Source organism: Amblyomma mixtum, chromosome 2 (assembly GCF_055824585.1).
Source record: "Amblyomma mixtum isolate Tamu chromosome 2, ASM5582458v1, whole genome shotgun sequence".
NCBI lineage: Eukaryota > Metazoa > Arthropoda > Arachnida > Ixodida > Ixodidae > Amblyomma > Amblyomma mixtum.
In genome coordinates this window covers 25,320,677-25,341,842 of record NC_143013.1, presented here as the reverse complement: position 1 = coordinate 25,341,842, position 21,166 = coordinate 25,320,677, and the positions used below count along the sequence as shown (strand labels likewise).

Genomic DNA, 21,166 nt, shown 5'->3' with positions numbered 1-21,166 from the left:
AACAGAAGACGGTCTGGCTGTTTTGGCTGCGGACGTACTAAACCATTCTCCCCATAGTCATCTTGTTCGCACGGTGATCGCGACTGACATCACAAAGGCATATGACAACGTCCTACACTCTTCTATTCTTGGCACCCTTCAAGATCTCGGTCTCCCGCATCGCTTTCTCCTTTCAATTCACTCATTTTTAACAAACAGAACCTTCAGTGTACGTATCCATGGGAAGCCTTTTGGTCACTTTACCTCCAACCGCGGTGTACCCCAGGGCTCCGTCCTCGCCCCCACATTATTTAATGTAACTTTTATACCTCTTGTCCGAGCCCTAGAGAAAATTCCTTCTGTGCGCGTCCTTGCGTACGCCGACGACATAACCTTGTGGTCCTGTAATCCAGATGCGTCTGTGCAACAGTCGGCGCTTCAGCAAGCGCTGGATGCCTTAACATCACGACTACCCCCTTTGGGTCTGACCCTCTCGTGTAATAAATCTTGTTTCATTCGCATTGGCAACAGAAGTGGCTTACGGAAAGCAGCACCTTTTACCTTTACGGTAGACAATTCTCCAATTCCTCAAGTTGAAAGTGTGCGTGTTCTAGGTCTCCTACTTCATACATCTGGGACTGGGACTCCGTGGCTAAACGCGACCCGTAAATCGGCTCACGCTACTCTCGGTCTGATTCGACGCATAGCTGCGCTCTGGCGGAGCGCGTTTTGATACTGCCCGTCAGCTCGTGCGCTCCATCCTTCAGCCGCGGATTGTGTACCAAGCGCAATTTCATCGCCTCACCCGACGACAGTGGGACTCCCTTGAATCAATCAATCGGGAGGCTATGCGCGCCATAACTTATCTTCCGCGTATCACACCCATACCCATTCTCCAAGAGTACGCTCAACTTAATACATTGAGTGAACTTATCGACCAGCGTGAGGCAAACAGAGCACGCAAGATGTCGCTTCAGCTTCATCGTTTACAGACTCTTCCCCCATGGTCATACTGTCAGCTCACAGACAATCGCCCCTCTGCTTCGACGGCGATATCAGCCGCCCATCTTCCTTCAGGGTGCATAATATACACCGATGCATCACACACAGCAGTGCAGGGAGTTACTGCAGTTTACAGTCCCTCACATCCTCATCTCAACTCCCGCGCTACATATAGCTCGGATACTTGCTCCCCCCTGGCCTTGGAGCTTCAGGCGATACACAATGCCATTGCATCCCTTCCACTCGTACCTACTTTCAATATTGTACACATTTACACCGACTCCCTTGCCGCCCTTAAACAGCTTAAGGCTGTCCGGCGCACATTCCAAGTTACACAATCCATTCACCAACTATGCACAAAATACCCCTGTCCTGTGCGTATACACTGGATTCGCGGGCATGCCCAGGATCCGCATAATATTCATGTGGATGCAATGACACACCTTGACACATCCGATATCCCGCCACCTTCCCCTCTTCCCTCAGATCCGTTCCTGTCCCATGTTTCCGAGAAACAGTCTTTGCGTCAGCGAACACGCGCTCTAATTCCTCCGTGTTCGTACCCTCTCCCCCGGAGTCTCACTCGGGAGGAGGAGGTATCTGTGCGCCGGATTCGGGCAGGAGCGGCTCTGACTCCTTGTGTGCGTCATCGGTGGCGTGACAAACGTTACGAAGTGACAGACAAGTGTCCCCATTGTGGTGCTGCGCCCGACCTGTGTGATGAAAAACACTTGCTGTGGACTTGCCCGGCTACAGCTTCCGTGAGACGACGTTTATTAAGAAAGGTTGGCCTGCGATGGGACGTTGCAGACGACTATACCAAGTGGACTCTAGATAATCGCTATATCACGAACTTGTGCCGCTTTTTAAGCGAGGTTTGTTTGCACTCCTTTTTATAACTTTCTTTCCTTTTTCATTATGCCTGATGGCAAACAGCTCGAATAAAAAAAAAAAAAATTAAAACTGCGCGGCAAAATGTCACGGGCAAAGACCGGCACAGCTACCCTTCAACATTATAATTTCGATACAGAGTCCATTCAGACAGACTGGGAGAAGAGGGGAGAGACGATCGCCGCACGTCGAAGGCAGTAGCACATTAGTCAAGCTGTCGCCGCGTGTGTGCGATTCGAACAGCAATGCTGGAAAACCAAGCGCGAAATTTCCGGAAGCAAATAGTTCAGTGCATCACGGATATGCCGGATTTGATAGTGGCGAACACTTTTTTGTTGTTGGCATCGTTCTTGGAACCGAAAGCTTTTATGAATTTATCGTGCCACCATGCGGATACGCCCAGACACGTAGAAACGTGGTTCTAAGCAGCTACGTGGAACTAATCTGAACGCTATATCGGCTTGGGTTCGGGTCGCGAACGATTTACAGTTCGTTTTCAAAAAGTGAACATGAGATATGGTCGTGCGCAGAAAATTTTATTTGAGCTCGCACATCTTGGCGCACCGGCTTGCACAGATGAAAAGGCTGATAAGGCTGATATGAAAGGCTGACGATGACGATGAGGCACAGAGGCTGACGAGCGAACGTTTGCTCGTAACCGAGCTGGTGAGTAGGACGTCCTCGATTCCTCAGCGTATTTTGCTGCTAGCTGGCGTTATTGCAATAAATGCCTGTTTGTGTCAGCCAGTGTGTCGTTCCTTTGTTCCTTCAGAGCAAGGCCCGCCGTGGTCGGCGTGCGCTCGGTAGCGTACGCGACCACGGAGTGGGGTCCGCGCGGTTCTCAACTGTGTCAGCCGCAGTTAAACCGGGGAACGTACTTACCTCCCCAATTAAAACCCCACACAGTCGCCGTTAATCGAGCACTACCATTCTCTCCTGTCAACATCACATCTCACCTTGAAATTATGTGGCTCATTTGCCGCACTGCGCCAATAACACTAATTGGCGCCTGCTATCGACCACCACATAATAGCCCTGACTTCCCCCGAGAGTTTAACAGTGTTTTACTACAATTAACAACTAGGTATCCCAGCGTACGAATTATTCTTTTTTAGGTGACTTTAACTACCCATCTATAAACCGGCATCAACTTCACGTCACCGTTTCTCAAGAGCCTCGAGAATTTGTCGACGTATATGTCTCAATTTTAATCTTTCACAGCTAATAACTGAGCCAACACGCATCACAGAGAATTCACAAAACATTCTTGTTCTCATTCTAACTAATCATCCTGAGACCTTAGCTTCTATTACTTACCTGAGGGAGGTCAGCGGCAATAAAGTTATTCAAGCCTCAATTTAACATTACACCCGTTCAAAGGAAAGTGTAAAAAAAAAACAATAAAGCTTCACGATAAGGCCGACTGCGTAGCAATAAATAATGAATTAAACTTCTTTTTATCCACTTTTGAACTTCGCTTCCATCAGCAGAGAGCCGACAAAAACTGGTCAATCTTCAAACGCAAAATTAGTGATCTAAAGAGCAGGTATATTCCAAAGTGCACTGTCAACACTGATTTCCAAAATCCTTAGTTCAACAAAACCCTCAAAAGACTAAAAAATAAAAAGCAGCGGCAGTACAGTGCAGTAAAACTTGGACTCAGCTGTTCTGCATGGGAAAACTACTACAGCGCTGAAGATATGCGTACTTGGCAGCAGTAAAAAGCGCGAACCGTTTCTTTCTTCAGAACGGCTTACCCAAAATGATAACAAGTAGCCCCAGAAAATTTTGAAACGTGATAAATCCCTAGCAATCACGCGACATCACCCTTACTAATGATAACGGCGACTCTGTCAGTGATGCTTAGTGTGCCGATATATTTAGTAGTGCCTTTTCATCAATATTCACGATAGAACCTGAAGAGCCATTCCTTTCACTACCCTCCATTACTGAACTGGCAATGCCAGCCATCATTTTTCATCCAAATGACATTTCGTGCGCAATCGACAAATTAAAAATTTCATCGTCAGCCGGAATCGACGAAATCAACACAAAGTTTCTCAAAAACACTAAGGACAATTCTTCCCAGTTTTTGTGCTTGTTTTTTTCCCAATCACTCGCCACAGGCATCATCCCAGAAGACTGGAAGGCGGGGAAGGTCGCTCCTGTTTTCAAATCAGGTAAACTCTCCACTCAACTATCGCCCCATTTCCCTGACTAGCATCACTTGTAAACTCATGGAACCCATCATCTACTCTCAGATAATGCAGCATCTAGACTCTATAAATTTTTTCACTCCATCCCAACATGGATTTAGAGAAGGCTTATCGCGTGAGGCACAGCCTGCCATCTTTCTTCACAATCTTCATTACAACCTTGATACTAACTTACAAACTGACGCCACCTTTTTAGACTTTGCCAAAACATTCGATAAGGTACCTCATCAACGTCTACTCTTAAAACTTTCCAGGCTAAACTTGCATCGAGAAATTATTGTATGGATAAAGAATTCCTCACACATTGTTCACAGTCCGTTACTATTAACTACCGGTAACATCGGGCGTTCCTCAGGGAACTCTTGGCCCCCTCCTATTCCTAACTTATATTAATGATCTACCACGAAATGTACCATGTCATATCCGTCTGTTCGTCGACGATTGTGTTATTTATGCCCCAGTTACTAATACCGCTGATCGAGAATCCCTCCAAGACAATCTTAACCGCATTCAATCATGGTGCAATCACTGGTTGAAGACACTTAATCCCAATAAGTGCAAGCTCATGTCTTTTCATCGCATTCGCAACCCGCATTTATTTACTTATAAGATTTATGGTTCTCCTGTCGAACTTGTCCAGTCTTATACTTACCTCGGCATTACTATCAGCAATGATTTATCACAGCGCGAGCACGTAACAAAGCTAATATCATCTGCGAATAAAAAAACTAGGCTTCCTTAAACGTCATCTCAAAGTGTAAAGCTACTTGCTTATAAATCATTGATCATGCGAAAACTTGAGTATGCATCCGCCATTTGGAATCCACAGCAAGCATACCTCATTGATTCATTACAAGCCGTGCAAAACAGATCCGCCCGTTTCATTCACCGCTCATACTCATCCCATATTAGTTTTTCATATCTCTCAAACTACAGTCCCAATTATACAGTCTTTCCCACCATCGCCGTATTTCTAGCCTGTGCCTATCTCCCAAATTTTATTATTCCCAGCTCAAAGAGGGGGTCTTTAAGGAAATAAAAATGAGATGAAATTTTTTCGACACTGGACGCTATTTCTGGTTCGTGTGTATTCTAACTACGGTTTTCTGCGGCTCCTGAGCTACATACGGGGCTGCATTCAAAACGTATATATGGCAAGTAAGTGGCACAATAAAATAACGAGAAGAGCGGGACTGCGAGGAAAGGTAAACAACAGGGAAAGAACGAGCCCGATCGGCGCGGAGAGAGGAAAAAAAGTAAAGACAAAGACACTCCGAAGAGCAATAACATGAACGACTCGAGTCGCAGCTTCCGTCCAGATTCGAGGTCACGGTCGCGTCGTTTCCCCGCGACACGGTTTCAGCCGGATTTCAGTTCATCTCCTTCGAAATGACATAGCAGCATACTACAGTTGCACTATTGCAGTACGCAGCAGCTGCACTGCGAACCATACGCAACGGCAAACATACCGGTGTCGCTGCTGGTCCTAAACGGCGCGATGACGTGCGCCTCGGAGGGTGCATATCGCCCACCTGTGAACGTTGCGAATCGCACTGCGCGAAGCAGCCTCTAAAGACGAAAAGGCCAATGAAAAATAAAAAACTCTAGATGCGTCGCCGGCGGCCTATCGTTAATGTTCATTGGCGAACAAGCAACATGAGGAAGCTTCGGCCACGACGGCTTCGGAAACCACACCCCTCCAGTGTCCTCGACAAAGTTGCAGGTATCGTCCCATTCACTCTTCGCCGCGCAGATTCACCGTGCATAAAAAGATACTAAAAAAAAAAGCGACGTTTCACGCTCGCGCGGTCATTGCAGCGTCAACCGGAGGAAATGAACCCGCGAAAGCGCGCCGGCACACATGCGTCACGCGCGTTGTGCTGTGGTCGAAGTGTGCAACATGTGAGCCGCGCTACAGTGCGCGCCCGGCTGACAGTGCCAAGTGAGGGCAGCATGCAAACATGACGTATCAATGTTGAACACACGCAAAAATGCGATCGGCAGCGGTCAGTTATAAACGAATATGTCACGTTCAGCTGGCAGGAGATCGCTCCCTGGACGTGAGGCGCGCGCGCGCGCGCGATTGCCAGATTCCAGACGCGCAGGTAAGTTGTGCACCGGCTGTACCGAAACAAAGGGCTCCAGCATCGTCGCGCCAGGCACGTATGCCGTACACACATCACGGAAGGCACACAGTCGCGCGCCAACGTTCAATACTGAAAATAAAAACAGCCACGACTCACCGCCGCTGCACCGTGGACGCGGTTCGTAAACGCACGCACGAGACGCTCGCCGCCCGCACATGAAGAGCGGAAAGTCACGTGGTCCGAGTTGGCAATACAGTTTTACCATAACGCACCAGATGGCGGCACGCGTCTAATCAGAGGTATTGTCTGTCTACGTGTTGATGAGGTACGATAATTCATTAAATGTGCATCATAAAAATATTAGAGAGTTTGGAGTGATGTAAACGACATTTGAATATTAACTCTATGATTTTAAACATAAAGCTCTTTTAAAACAACTAATTCCTACAGAGAGTCAGTATGCCGACCTGCGCCATAGAAATGGACTGGAATGTAGCAGCCTCCGCGACGGGATAAAAATTAAGTGGTAGTCTCGGAGGCTAAAACCAAAGTAGCAAGAAAACGTTGACTTCGCAGGGTCGAATGTGGAAAGTGTCGAAGACGTGCAGTTTAAAATTCCTGTTCTGAACTCGATTGGTGCGAAATACTATTTCGTACAAACGCGCGCTAAAAGAGAATAAGTCTTGCACTGCCGCCTTGTGTCGGCCAGCGTTAATACGACGAACGCACAGCTACGGGCAGTAGGAACAGACTCACTATACATTTATTCTCTAACTGATCAAGATGGCAGCTTTCAGCACAAATGTTGGAAATAGAATGACGCTGAAAAGAGTACGTTCGGTGCCTTGATGTTCTTGACTGAATCGCTGAATGTCATGGCAAGCTGCCTCAAACGGTTGACTTATTCGTCCCTGCTGGTTAATTTTGCAGTTTATGCTGAGACAAGAAGTGCTCAAACTGTATCGAGACACATTGCGCACGATTCGTGCTGTTGACGACGAGCGGCAAAGGAAAGAACTGCGGACGTGGGCCAGGCATGACTTCGACAGTAATAAGCATGTTACAGAGGAGGTGAGGATTCTGTGCTTCTCAGCGAGCAACATATGCCAGTGCTGACGAAGAAGTGCTTCATAGCGACAACTGCACAGCTAGGAGAGCGTGTTTCGAATAAATTTTGAGAGCGTATGCATCCACTCTACTGTCAATCAGTGGTCATTGGGAATCCATTGGGGATCATACCTGATCATACCAGTGTCAGTGCACTGCAGAAAGGCCAGAAAATCCGCCGATATGAGGTAGATTCAGTTTCGAATCTTCTCTGTTTCACTTTGTGCGTTCCAGAGAAGCTTGTGCACTGTCAGATACCGTCCAGGTTATTCAGCGATTAGTATACCATACTTTCAAGGTATGTTTCTGGTACCTTCACGTAAATAAACTGCGCAGCGCGCCTTTTAAGAATTTAGAGTTGACCCGGCTTGTTTATAACCGAAATGGCCAGAACGATCAGTCAGTAAAAGGTTCTGAAAAACACGCTGCTTTTTTTGCTCGCAGCCTTGCTGTTTGTTAACTTAATTCTTTCAAAACTTATTGTTTTCTTCAGTTTAATTTCTCGTTGTATCTCTTAATTGTGGCTCTTGTCGTTTCAGGATGCTATCAAGATGCATATTGCGCGGGGAAAACTGGCGCTCAAGGAGCTCCAGTCATCGGTACATCTTTCGAAGTAGTCGGCAGCTCATGAACATAACATAACTTAACATAGTGCTTGCTTATTTTTGCGTGCACGTTTTTCCTTTCCTGGCCCGAATAAACTGCATTAGTTATGAAATGCTCTCGATATCTGACACCTGAAACACGCTTTTCATACTCGATCGCCACTTTTCTGCTGTTTTCACTGGCACGCGCAGACGTAAAATATACTAAATGACTATCTCTGTAGTGCTTTCTGTTTAGAAGAACGAAGACGTTTGGAGATGAGTGTATGGTGACACGAAACGTGTGAATAAAATATGACCAACAGCAAGAGAGGCAAGATGGGCAAGACGGCTGTCGTCTGCAGCAGCTCGGTGCTCTCCATGTGCTCATGCCGCATCGCTTTCGATAGCAGCGTCATCTTTTTACTTTCTTAGTCAAAACACTACGTAAACAAATTGTCTGCGCAAAATTATAACATTAATTTTGTATTTTTTCTTGTTTGTTTAAATTAGGTGACGATAAGTGAATTAACTTGACTTGTCATCGGCAACCAAAGTCCCAAAGTTATCATTATCATCATCATGATCGACGGTCATAATGGCAGCGCCCATAATAGGACGTTACATGCACTGAGAGCAGAATCAACTATATGGGCGTTGTGAATCAGATTGGCGTCGAAGTTTTGTTTAAACATGGAAGAAGAAACATTTAGTTGACCTGTGTCCAACTCGAGATTCTTTGAAGTCAGGCTCGAAAATGTTATCGGGCAGTAAACTGCTTTTGTGGAAAGTTCTTTGCCGGTCACGACGGAGCGCTGCGAGGTGCCGATGGCTGTGTAGCTCTGCTCGGCCAGAAATTGATGCCGCTGTCAAAGAGAGAATCTCTCGCGGTCCTTCGCTTGAGTATTTCATCGCTAATTCGGTGAATAACCGCTCAGAAACTGGAGCGGGATGTTCTACAGAGCGTCTTCTACATCCGTACGTTCCAGCGGAGGACGTTCATTCAAAAGGGAAGAAAGGTGAATGCCGAACTGTGAACACTGTTTGTCATCAGTCGAGCTGCTTCCCGCCTGTTCGATGCGACATGTTATGCTGCTGTTAACAAGCAGTTGTCGACTGAAAGCGTGTACCTTCTGATTTCGGGCTCGTTAGGGGATGGCTGGGAACTTCGCGTAAATTTTGCGACGCGATCGCTGTCTAACGGGCTCGGAAAAGCACCAGTTCGTGACGCATACGAGAGTAGTTGAAATGATTTCGTTTACGGTTCTTTAAATAACGTGTTTGCCTTATATAAAGAACTGCAGTGTAATGTTGTTGGAAAATGTTTCGGAAACTCGCACCCGTAACGACAGTATCCGAAAGCTACTTTAACTGGCACGGCACTCCGCCCGTCACTGTCAGTGGGCCGTGCAAAACTCTAATAGCAATGTCTATTATAGTGGTGTTGCTCACTGCGTGGTTCTCTTTCAGTGCGATAGCATTAGAGTCCACATTCCGCAGAAATGGCAGTGTCACATGTTTCGCTAATTGGTCAACAGAGGTCACGTAACCTTGTGACATCACAGCTGCTCACCGGATTGAGAGGTCCCGTGACCTTATGACGTCTTCGCGACTTGCTCATCGGGGCAGTTAGCAACCGGCCCAGTGGATTGGTTGCATGACCTGGTGACGTCATCACAGCCTGCCCACAGAAGAAAGAGGAGCAAGTAAAAGAAGGCAGAAAGAGCTAGAAAGAAGGAAGAAAGAAAAAAAATGGCAGGAAAATTCTGTATGTGGTGTATGTGTATGGGGTACATCAACATTGAACCAATCCCATCTCATTTGCTGATTCAGCTGTGTGATTGAAGTGGACCAATTGAGTGCTGACTAGTGTTTCAGGAGCAACCCCGAAGCACATAAATTACACAGAAACACCAAAAGAGCTACAATGGGGATCTCTAATGCTATCGCATTCCACTGTTAAGGTACATGAAGTGTTCTCCAAGTTTTTTCATAGCTATTGGAAATGTTCATTACTTTTCCAGTGCATTTTGAAACCTATGGCTGCCAAATGAACGTGAGTGACACTGAAGTTGCCTGGTCCCTGTTGAAGGATGCTGGCTTTGAGAAAACCAACTCTGCCAGTGAGGTATATCTGATTGTAAATTTTTGTGCACAGAAATTAACACAGGTTTCTCAATGTTTCAGGCAGATGTTGTGCTCATCATGACCTGTGCCATCAGAGAGGGTGCCGAAGGAAAGATCTGGAAAAGGATTAGCCAACTAAAAGCGGTGAAGAAACTGCGGCAGAAAAGCGCGAATGGGCCACTGCAAATCGGAATACTGGGTGAATCCTCTTGCATGACACACTAGCTTTTGACTTGAAGTGTGCGTGTAGCTGATCATTAGTATATTTTGTTGACCTTATTTAGATGATTCTGTTCACATTATATAAGGGCATGCAAACAATTCTCTAACCTTTCTTGTTCCTTCTGTCGTGCATTTGAATGCATACTTACGATGGGCTCACTTGTATGGTTTGGACTGTGTGATGCGGATTTTCTGAGCACTTTTTACGATTCTTGCATGAAGGATTCGGCAAGATGAGAGTACTGATTTTCATGTTCAATAGAAGAAACCTTTTCTCTTAATCAGTGTTCTTACAGTGAGAATGAAATCCACTGCTCAGTGCTGAAATCTCAAAACACATTCTTGTCTTTCTTTTTACTGGTTTAACTTTTTAACTTTTGTTTTTGCAAAAGGTCCATCTCAGTTATTTTCTGCATACTTAATTAATGCTAAAGGTTAAAGTTCTAGAGGCATACTTCTGGCTGATTGTTTTTGAAAAGCATTCATCTTCTACATAAGGCTATCATATGCATAATGCAAACATTTGCCATTATCTAAATGATTAAGTCCATTGCCTCATGGAATTCTTTGCATCTCACAGGCTGTATGGCAGAGAGGCTCAAAGAGAAGCTTGTAGAGAAAGAGAAGGCAGTGGACATAGTTGCCGGCCCCGACAGCTACAGGGACCTGCCACGTCTCCTGGCAAATGCCCGTTCAGGACAAGTTGGAGGTGAGACGCTTCTTCCCTTACTCCGTACAGGATGGCATCATGGCATGCTGAGTTCTTTGTAGGCCAAGTGCATTAATTTCTCCAAAAGGCTCTGCATTTTAAGCGTTGTATGTTTTGAAGTCCCATAAACTGTGTTTGAGGAGTACAAATTTTCTGAAAATGTCAAAGTTATGTGTTTGTGATGTTGTTTGTACCAGTCTGGAGACCAATCCAATTGGTAAAGTTCAGCTTCTGGTCTGAGGAATAGAAATGCTGACACCTTGTAACAGCAAAGCCACAAAGAAGCGGAACTGCAGGTGCTTTAGGAGCAGTGTATCCATGATGTAGCGAAACCAGTAAAATAATCGTAAAATAGTCGACATGGCCGAAATTCGTATTACTAAATTTTGCCAATAACTTGCTTAGGAGGAGCTCAGGTTAGTCAGTGGGGAGGACCTTTTCAGAAACTTTGGTACTGTCTCTATGCCGCTCCGCTCGCGGCGATTCCAGAGGCTGCAGAGAATCGAGCGCCAAGCATCAGTTAGATTGGCTTCCTTGCACAACACTAGCAGCATGCGGCGGCGGCAGGTCAAACATCAGCTAGGGTGGTTTCCCTGCATTAGAGCAGTGTCGCATGAAAACAGGATGCCAGAGTGAAAAGCTATCGCCATTTTCACCACATCAGCGAATGTCGGGAAGGCTGCAACCTACCATGCTGCTGGTGCTGGTATGGGGCACTATCGACGAGAGCAAGAGGCACAAATGGGTGCCAACTGCCTGGCTACAAACTGTTCACCCCGCTATATCTTCCATTGCACTATTGGCACGAACGAGATAAAGGCGAACCTTAGCGCAAACGCTTGCCACATCACCACGAGTCACTCATGTAGTGAGGTAAAGCCTGCTGCCTGCCACCCAAGTGGGCACAGCTTGGCGCTCGGCAGTTCGATATATCTGTTTTATGATCAACCACGTTTGATATATAAGGTTAGAATTGCATATGCTTGACAAAAATATTTCAGAACAGTTCGATATAGCCAACAATTCGTAATACTCATGTTCATTATGTCGAGATGTGACCATATAACACATAGATATGTTCTTTGTAGGCATATGCAAACACCACTTTTTAAAACCAAAACACATTGCTGAAAACCGAAGTCAGTACGCGTTGAATAGTGATTGGTTCAAAATGAATAATTATGTGAAACAGCAAAGCGCAAGAATCTGCCCTGTGCTAGGATGCTATGCCTTATGGAGCTGTAGTTATAACTGTCGAGAGATGCAACACAGCTCTTCAGTAGGGGGTACATACCTCAAAGTCCATATATATTAAAGAGACACTGAGGACGTTATCAAACTTGTTTGTTAGTAAAATCCGATAGGCATTCTGGGGCTTTGTTGCCGCTTCTCTGGCAGCGAAAGATGCATTCATTGCTAAGAGATTTGGATACGAAGTTGAAAAACTTTTTCTCGCCGCTACAATTCAAACTAGGGACTCTCTGACGATGAAATAGAGGAAGAGTGACGTAAAGCTGCGGAAACGGAAACGAGGACTCCGTGATTGCTGGCAGCAGGCACTATGCTCTTGCCTAGCAGCAGCCGAAATGAAAACTACTGCCGACCAGGCGTTGAAGGCCTCTATCAGCCATCGTCGCTTCGTTTACGTTTGCACCAACTTTACGATGGATTTCGTTCCCAATTGTGACAGCGAAGTTCTCACAAAGAACTGCAGCCTGCATTCAGCAACCTCAACTCCTCATAGCGTGCAATGCTTTTGAGGGCTGAGGCGGCGAGTGTGGTTAGAAAGTGCTAGCGCCGAGGATTCGGCAGCATGTCACCACTGAGCCACCGTTATGACTCATGTGTAGCGACTGGTACGTGCGGGCATATTAGAATTTTGTTATAATAGTCCTCGTAGGGCTGGTTATACACCCCAGCGCCTTGGTATGTTGACGAAGCGAGCACGCCAAGTAGTGCGTTCGCTAGCATGGAGGCGTGTTGAAAATTGGCTGTACACAGCTCTTTTCCTTGTCGCAGTTGCCTGCTGTTGCACAAACTTCGTCCGGGGAGCATTTAGAGAGGCACTTGGAGGTTCTCTGCTGCTCTGCCCTTCTAAACCAATGCGCAAAACGAAATCATGCGGGCATGCAGAACGCACACCCACAAAGCACTCCACAATATACTAAAACTCAGCTGGCCACCTGTTGCGCCGCCATTTGCAGGTTTTCTTTGACTTCCAACATTCAGGTTGTCTTTTTCCCGTCTTCCTTGTGTGATATAAGTGCAGTAGTGCTTTCAAAACAAAACATATATACCTCTCAGTATCGATCAAACACGTAACCTTCATGCACATTTGTCAGCCTCAAGGATCTGTGGTATCTTTTCTCCTTTTTCGTCATCACGCTTATACTTGCGAGAATGGCCTGTGGCGGCGATACCTGTATTTTAGTTCTTTCTCTTTTCTACCTTACAAGAGCTTTTTTTTCAGAAAGAGTGGTGTTTTTGTGCTTAGGAGCTGGTATTCTAGCGATACAAGCCGGCTTCAATTTCTCCTCAGTGTCCTTTTAACTCTATGACCGTCATGTGATACGTTCAGAAAAGCTGCCTTTGCTACTGATTACAACAGTGTATAAACTAGTGCCGCATTTGACAACAGTGTCATTATCCCTTTGCATGCATAGCTGTAATCTTAAATGGGACCAGTATCTTTTTTCAATTTAGCAGAGCTGTTGTAGTAGGCTTTGAGAGAACAAGGCCTGTAATGTCCAGGTGGAGGGCTGATTTATGCTGACTTCCTTGCATTTGGCGTCCCAGTAGTGCATAAGCAGTTGCCAACATTACATTTTATTTTTTTTTTCAGAGTTGTGTCATCTTTGTGTGACCTTCCCTTTATTGAATTTCAGAAATTAAACTACTCTCTTATGCAACTAAAGCACAAATGTCATTGCTTGTACTTTATTTTATGATTATATCTCATGTGTAATACATCTACAAGGGTTCTTTGAGGAAATAGATTGAAGTGCATTGAATGAAAGTTAGCGAAGTACAGTGGTACGCTGAGAGAGGGTTTATCTGGTGTGCTTGATGAACATTCAGATACTGCTACATGCAAAAAGGGTAACATATGTGTTTGCATGATATCAGCTGCTTTACCTGTGAAGATGAAGAGTTGCTATCCTTGTAGCATGTGTCAACCTACAGTACGACTATCATTTGGTGAGCCCCGCCGCGGTGGCTCAGTGGTTACGGCACTCGGCTGCTGACCCAAAAGACGCGGGTTCGATCCCGGCCGCGGCAGCTGAATTTCGATGAAGGCAAAATTATAGAGGCCCGTGTACTGTGCGATGTCAGTGCACGTTAAAGAACCCCACGTGGTCGAAATTTCCGGAGCCCTTCACTACGGCGTCTCTCATAGCTTGAGTTGCTTTGGGACATTAAACCCCAACAAACGAAATGAACGAATAAACGAAACGTGTCATTTGGTGATTGTAGGTTAGAGGTGTGGGTTTGCTGATGTGTATTTCTGTTTCCACGTTTCAGACCATGAAGAATATTACCTTCACTTAATTTATAGTCATGAGTGTTCCTCTCCATTTCGGTTGTGTTCATGTTCGATGAGTAACGGGATGAGTGTTCATTTGGCTATATGGGAGTACGCTTTCTGTTTGAGAGAAGGGCTATTGCTAAGCCACGGTTGAGTGCAAAAGCAGGGTGACAAAAACCACCTTTTTCAAAGCACACTGTAGCAAACACACCCACCTGCACAAATTCAAGTTCCTGCTGCCAAACATTGTCATTACTTGGTCAAGCTAGGAAATGCAGCTTACTCTTAGCTTGTTGAGCTCTGTGCAAAAGCGCATACAGTGATTAGAAGTTGATTTCCTGTGATAACCATGAGAGTGATAATCATTCTGCATTTCTTTTGCAGTGAATGTTCAGCTATCTCTGGATGAAACCTATGCTAATGTTCTCCCTGTCCGTCTTAAGGAGGATTCCAAATCTGCATTTCTGTAAGTGTATATCTGTACAAGGTGTGCTTCTGTGTTATGGCATGTAAAGAAGAATTAACGTGGAAAGTTTGACTTGTTGATGGCTTAAGGGTGATGCGGGCTAGTGTATAATTCACGTGATGTTCCATAGCGCAGAACGACAACGAAGGGACAAGACACAAGCGCTGTGCTTGTTGATGGCATTGATGTGTGGTGACAAACGAGTGCAAAAAGACAAGCAGAAGAAAGAGGAAGAGACAAGTGGCTCTCACTCATCATCTGAAATTTTATTAAAACACACATGAAAATAGAGCACAATCTCCAGATACGATCACGGTTGATACGAATTTCAGTCAAATCAAAACCAACTGGCCTAACTTGCCTCCACTGAACGATGGGCTTCATGAGCAGTTTTTTTTTTTAATTTTGAGTGAGCGCAAAGAAATTTGTAGGCGCAAACTTAACAAGCACACAGAGCGAGAGGACACAGTACATGCACCGTCCTCACAGCTGGTTTATTGGAAAGGCCACGGTTGCTTCAATAAAATACAACAGTGACACAACAGCAAAAACTGTTGTACAGCCTCCAACTAGCCCCGCTTTCTCTCCTGTTGAGCACGGAGAAGACAAGAACAACAGAAAGGCTGATACACTAGTGCTGTGTGTATCATGGATTTGTATTGTCCCTGTCGTCTGTGTGTGCTTACTCAAAATGAGAAAATGTAGTACCAATCACTCCCATTGAAGGGCTTATTCAAGGAGGGGAATGTGGGTGACTGTTTTCTCTAAGGGAGAAATTCTCTGTGAACAAACTGCAGTGGCTTTCATTTCTTCAATGAACGAATGCACTATGCACAAAGTGCACCTTCCTTACTGCCCCTTTTGAGACTTGTTCACAAATCCAGCCTAGCTGCTTCAGAAATGCATTTGGGACAAGTAAGCTGCACATTAAATTTTTTTTCAGTCTATTGTGTGGTGTGTACGTGTTGTTTTTTCAACAGCCCATGGGTCATTTGTGCACAGGTCCATCATGCGTGGCTGCAACAACATGTGTTCCTACTGCATAGTGCCGTTCACACGTGGCCGAGAACGAAGTCGTCCCTTAGCGACCATCCTTGATGAAGTGAGGGCCCTCTCAGATCAGGTCTGTACTTGTGATTTTCATGTGATGTTTGTGTTGCATATTATTACAATTTGTACATTACGCTAGCACCTTGCTTGCAAAAATGTATATCCAATATGTGGACCTGTACCATACAGCATAATGTTACCTTGTAAGAAAAGTCTTCAATGCATGCTCTTGCTCTTGGCATTGTTCATGCCATACAGTGTTTGAATTAACGGAAGTCTTTTCAATACATTTGATGCTGACGGAAGGAAAATGTCGGTTTGATTAAGCTGACCTTTTGAATTAAGTAAGTTTGAATTAATGACAGTCTACTGTGTGCACATCTTCCTTTGGCTCAATAGCTTTTTCAAATCTTTGAACTTGGGAATTCCTGAATCTTTTGTCCTGCATTAGGGCGTGAAAGAAGTTACGCTGTTGGGACAGAATGTGAACAGCTACCGAGACACTTCGGCTGAAAGCCTGGCTCTGATTGATCGCAGCAGAGATGGCCCAGCGGTGTTGAGTCGTGGCTTTCGCACCATCTACAAGCTACCCTTGGGTGGCTTGCGATTTGCCGATCTCTTGGACAAGGTCTCACAAGTTGACAGGGAAATGCGCATCCGCTTCACCTCACCGCACCCCAAGGACTTCCCAGACGAGGTAGGTATCCCGCTTATTTCACATCTTGACCATTACTGCCACGGACATGAAGAAGAACAAGAAAAAAATTTATTTATTAGTTGGCATTATAAGGGACTCTATGTTCAGGGTCTTTGTCCTGTTGTTTCTAGCCTTGATGTTGTTATAATGCTCGGTCTGGCACCTTTGCACGACTCACCAGCTGGTAGGAGTTGGCTTCTCCTAGTAGCTTATGAGTCTGGTGGTGAAGATTGCTGTAGCCATCTTGAGCAACGCGTAAAAATATCACGATATATTCATTCCTTGGTTCCGAATATAACGCGAAATGAAGTTCTGAAACCAGTGAGCTACAGATAGGAATGCACATACGGAATTATTTATTTCAAGTTGCCATCTTCGGGTAACTAAACATAGTTGTAAGAAGCTACAGAGGATTTTAGCCAGCACTTGGCTAAAGCATGTCCAGAGACAAGGCACCTCTTGGTGAACTTGCATCACTGTTTACGTAGTTACTCAGTTGGTGGAGCACCGGACGCAACATTCGGAGGTCGTGGATGCGGACCCCACCAGTGGCGTGTGGTTGTTTTTTCTTCTGCTTTTATTGGTCTCCCATTGATGAAAAACTGTAAATTAGAAAAAAAAAAGACATCTCCTATGCTCCTTGGTTTTGGTGACTGTTGGCTTCTGTCATATTTACATAATGTGGTTTTACTGTGCTGTTTCTTTCCCCTCTCTGTTTTTTCTTCTTAGTTTGTTTTGCATCACTTTTCATCCCTGTTCACTCAGGCTGTGCAGATGGCTGTAGAATGGCAAAAGCAGAAGCAGCAGCAAAGCTGCTATTTTGTAGTATTGCTCATTTGTGGACTACTGACCTGCAGGTGTCGAAGCCATGTTTTGAGAGCATAACTCTAGTAAACAAACTTATAGTAAACTAACTGAAAGATACCATGGGTAGCCAGTACTAGTTTTTTTTTTCTCTAAGTTAAGCTGTGCGTAAAACTTGGGAGCACCATTTTAAGACATAAGACACTTTTCAACGTGCAGCTCCTTGTTCTTTGCTGTTCAGCGCAGTCAGAAGCAACACACTTCGGGCACAGGCTGACTTCTGTGCCCATATAACTTCTACTGCACGTGCATTTTGCAAGGGTGGACAGCTGCGAAGCTGCTCTATTTCAATGTCAGTCACACCACTTGCTGAGCTAAAGGTTGGACCCCGTGTTTCATTTACTTGTCGCAGCAGGACAACATTTATGTGGAGCAGTAGCTTACATCGTACTGGAATGGATTCTGAATGCTCCTCTATAAAGTGCTACCTCGTGAAGAAAAAGAGTAAAAAAATTGTTTTCCCAGTTCCCCTGTTATATCCTAGTTATTGGGTGCTCTCCCTCGCTTGCTGAAACAGTGGAGCAGACATGCTAGTGAATGGGAGGGCAGAAGCGGCACTTTTAGGAGAGAGAGCTTGCTTTGCCAAAACCAGCTAGGTGACCTGGCTCACACTGAAATCAAGTAAGCATCAAATGGGAGGAGAAGTTGCAGCTTTGTCGAGTTGATTGAGAGCGTGGTGTGTTGCATTTCTTGTGTTTGCATTTACAGGTGCTGGAAGTCATTAGAGACCGGGACAACATCTGCAAGCAAATCCACCTGCCTGCCCAGAGTGGAAACAGCGCCATCTTGGAGCGCATGAGGCGAGGCTACACTCGTGAGGCGTACCTGGAGCTCGTTCATCGGATACGTGAAGTTTTGCCAAGTATGGCTGACTCTTTGCTAATTGAGGCCAGTAAGCCACCTGCAAGGCTCAGCAGGGCCACAGAAAATGAAGCAGTGAAATTCTTCACAACAAATATTAAGTGTGGCATAGCTAATGGAGATGGCTATGAATGCTGGATAATTAAGCTTTGTATAGACATGCGATTTTGGTGAATTCTTACTTATACTAAGATTAGTGGTGGCGTTTGCATGACTTGCCAGAAAGCAAACTTAAATATGTTACTGTCAGTTAAGCTTAACAGGCTGTGTGCAGTTTTGCATGGGGAAGCCTTATTGTGGCATCCGTCACTTATGGAGGGCAATGCCATGCTAAAAGGTTTGTGCATTTCGCCATTCATGATCATTAGAGACTGGATTTTAGGCAAATGCCTATTTTTTTTCAACGCTTCGTAGGCACACCATTTTTATACATATGAGCAGGAATTAGGTGTTGGCAATATATTTAATACTTTTTTATAGTGCCTATAAATGCCAATTTTGGGTGTCAGTGCCTATAAATGCCTATTTCCGATGTCGGTGCCTAAAAATGCCCTATTTTACAGAAAAGGGGCCTGAAATACGCTGTGGTTTTGCTTTCAGATTCTGTTTGCTCTCGAATCCATTTCGGTTTTGAGTAGAACACACATGTGGCAACATTAGATGACCTCGTCAGTTGGCTGTGGTGAACACTGCACCTACGCCGGCTGTGTACACAATACCAACCACGTCAGCCAAAAATATCGAAGCAACCTTTTTCCTATTTTCTGCCATTTTATCGTGGCAGCTTGTTGATGACTTTGGCTTTAAAGTGGTAGTTGACCAGATGGCACCACATTTCGGAAAATATACGGAGTAAGTTATAGGTTCGTCCAAATAATTCCCAGTTGGTTCCAATTCAAACCAACTGTAAAATGTTCCATAAACCTGCTGGAAACAGTTTAACTGATTAAAATTTCCACCCGGGTAACCTGCCTTATTTTCGTTCCTTGTGCCCCAGATGGTGCTTGTCTGCTACTGCTTCCATAGCTTTAACAGTGATTTCTAGATGGATGATGTTTATTTTACCATGGATTCTCGTGGATCTAAGTGGGCCCGTGCACAACTATGATTCTTTTCGGCATATTCCGCATCAAGCAGCACTGTGTGTAACATTTTCTAGCATCTCGTATTTATGGTTTCCAGACCCTTCTAATGGCAAGCACCATTTGATAGTCGCATGGCTCCAGACACGTGAAGCCGCAAACTATAAGACACTGTTTACACAAATGACAACATATTTACTAATGTTGAAGCATCGTGTATGCCTGCAATAAATAAGTTCAATTCCTGTGTGAGCGAAGACTGAACTCATTTGTCAGATGCTTTGAATTGACAATGTTTCTATCAGTTTCTAAATACATGGCCTCCTGTTAAGGTGTTCATTGTTTCTACTTTTGTACACGACAAGCGAATTGTTTGTTTCAAGGTATACCAAAGTGTTTTAAAACGGTTGGTAACCATCCCGTTTGCTCTGCTGAAGCATATGTATTGTACGAAAAGTTACGTGACAGCCTTAAAAAAAACGGCTTCTAATGTTCACACCTTGCTTAAGGTCCCAAATCATTCCTGCTGTGTTTTTGTTTTATTTTACGGCAGATATTGCGCGCTGAAGTTCGGAACTGTGTGCACTTTTGATAAAGTTTATAGTGCCTATTTTTCTCCGTTAGGTGCCTAAAATGCAATTTTAGCCGCCTATTTATGGCGCCTAAAACGTGCTTTTTATTGCCTAAAAATCCGGCCTCTAATGATCACATACAGTGTAAAAGGTTTGTGCACTTTGCCATTCATGATCACATACAGTGCTGTGCTGGTTAAATATTTTCCATGTTTGACATTGCACTGTTGCAAGTGGTGGATTATTTTATTCAGTATGACAAAATAGGTTGGTTAAGAAAACCAAATGTGGCATAGGGCATAATATGTCACCAAACGTCATTTATGTGCAAAACTTGACAAATAAAGAAAGGGTTCAAGAGGTAGAAGTATTTATAGATGCTTTAGTTAGCAGTGTAGGAAGCCAATATGTTTTTAATGTAAGGGTATTTAAAAGGTCTGCAAGTTTATGCTAAGGTCTGCAAGTTTATGCTAAGGTCTGCAAGTTTATGCTAAGGCTCTGTGGACTGAGTAAGCCTTGACAGGTGTGAGTAGTGTGCTTTCCATATGGAGCGGTCTACTGCATCTGCAAATACACTTAAATCAGCTTTTGCAGCATTTATTCATTATTTCAGTTAGTGAATGGTTGGGTGTTTGGCTGGCCCATGAAAAAGCCAGTACTCTAGGCAGAGACAAAACTCGGGTTTTGTATGTACCTATACTAAAGTTACCAAAAGTAGTTCTTGAGTATTGGGCAAGTCGGCCATACATCGTTAAAAGCAAGGTGTGCAACACAAACTTGGACATGACGAGCACAAGGAAAAGCACTTGGACAACGACACTGAGCCTCTCCTTGTGCTCTTTACATCCATGCTTGTGTTGTGAAGTTCCTTGCTTAACAAGAGTTAGCAAAGTTCATTTTAGCCGATGACAGCCATGTAAGGTCATCCCTTTAACCTGCAGCATGGTCCTACTGCCGTAAATGTCAAGGAGCTCTCAGCTGCACTCTCCTAGTAAAGTGCTGTCTAGCTAAATATTCTCTTAGTAAAGAAGTTACTCAAAAATGTACAGCCCGAGTGCTTTGTTATGTTTTCTGTTTCAAACAGCATTTTTTGTTTATTCCTCCTCCTCTACAACCTTATAATT

At 44.7% G+C, this 21,166-nt stretch overlaps 3 protein-coding genes and 1 long non-coding RNA gene across 9 annotated transcripts in view; 2 read left to right on the top strand and 2 right to left on the bottom strand.

Annotated features, from left to right (window-relative positions):
• The window catches only part of LOC149358740 (uncharacterized), a 441,725-nt gene extending 435,335 nt beyond the window's left edge, over positions 1-6,390 (bottom strand). For all 3 annotated transcript variants that reach the window (XM_089570912.1, XM_089570917.1, XM_089570918.1), the window contains exon 1: positions 6,332-6,390. The gene's annotated coding sequence lies outside the window, so the exon portion shown is untranslated. The remainder of the gene's footprint in view (positions 1-6,331) is intronic.
• Positions 6,391-6,953: 563 nt separating this feature from the next.
• Positions 6,954-8,000, top strand: LOC149358739 (LYR motif-containing protein 2). The gene is made up of 3 exons (XM_089570911.1): positions 6,954-7,006; positions 7,106-7,246; positions 7,822-8,000. The coding sequence occupies exons 1-3, from the start codon at positions 6,959-6,961 to the stop codon at positions 7,897-7,899; spliced, it is 267 nt and encodes an 88-aa protein (XP_089427037.1). The 5' UTR covers positions 6,954-6,958; the 3' UTR covers positions 7,900-8,000.
• Positions 8,001-8,452: 452 nt separating this feature from the next.
• Positions 8,453-21,166, top strand: part of LOC149358738 (mitochondrial tRNA methylthiotransferase CDK5RAP1) — a 16,511-nt gene continuing 3,797 nt past the window's right edge. For both annotated transcript variants that reach the window (XM_089570910.1, XM_089570909.1), the window contains exons 1-8: positions 8,453-8,885; positions 9,891-9,994; positions 10,054-10,192; positions 10,796-10,924; positions 14,835-14,916; positions 15,919-16,039; positions 16,418-16,663; positions 18,236-18,389. In XM_089570910.1, the coding sequence (XP_089427036.1) occupies positions 8,624-8,885; positions 9,891-9,994; positions 10,054-10,192; positions 10,796-10,924; positions 14,835-14,916; positions 15,919-16,039; positions 16,418-16,663; positions 18,236-18,389 (1,237 nt within the window). In that variant the 5' untranslated portion in view covers positions 8,453-8,623. The remainder of the gene's footprint in view (positions 8,886-9,890; positions 9,995-10,053; positions 10,193-10,795; positions 10,925-14,834; positions 14,917-15,918; positions 16,040-16,417; positions 16,664-18,235; positions 18,390-21,166) is intronic.
• LOC149358737 (uncharacterized) overlaps positions 17,003-21,166 on the bottom strand; it is a 10,945-nt gene continuing 6,781 nt past the window's right edge. For all 3 annotated transcript variants that reach the window (XR_016288728.1, XR_016288726.1, XR_016288727.1), the window contains exon 5: positions 17,003-17,265. This is a non-coding gene — a long non-coding RNA (uncharacterized LOC149358737). The remainder of the gene's footprint in view (positions 17,266-21,166) is intronic.

Excerpts from the sequence above, each read along its gene's own strand:
- LOC149358739 (XM_089570911.1), top strand. The coding sequence starts at position 6,959 with ATGGCAGCTTTCAGCACAAATGTTGGAAATAGAATGACGCTGAAAAGA. Across the intron at positions 7,007-7,105 it reads ATAGAATGACGCTGAAAAGA|TTTATGCTGAGACAAGAAGT; the intron begins GTACGTTCGGTG and ends TTAATTTTGCAG. Across the intron at positions 7,247-7,821 it reads ATAAGCATGTTACAGAGGAG|GATGCTATCAAGATGCATAT; the intron begins GTGAGGATTCTG and ends TTGTCGTTTCAG.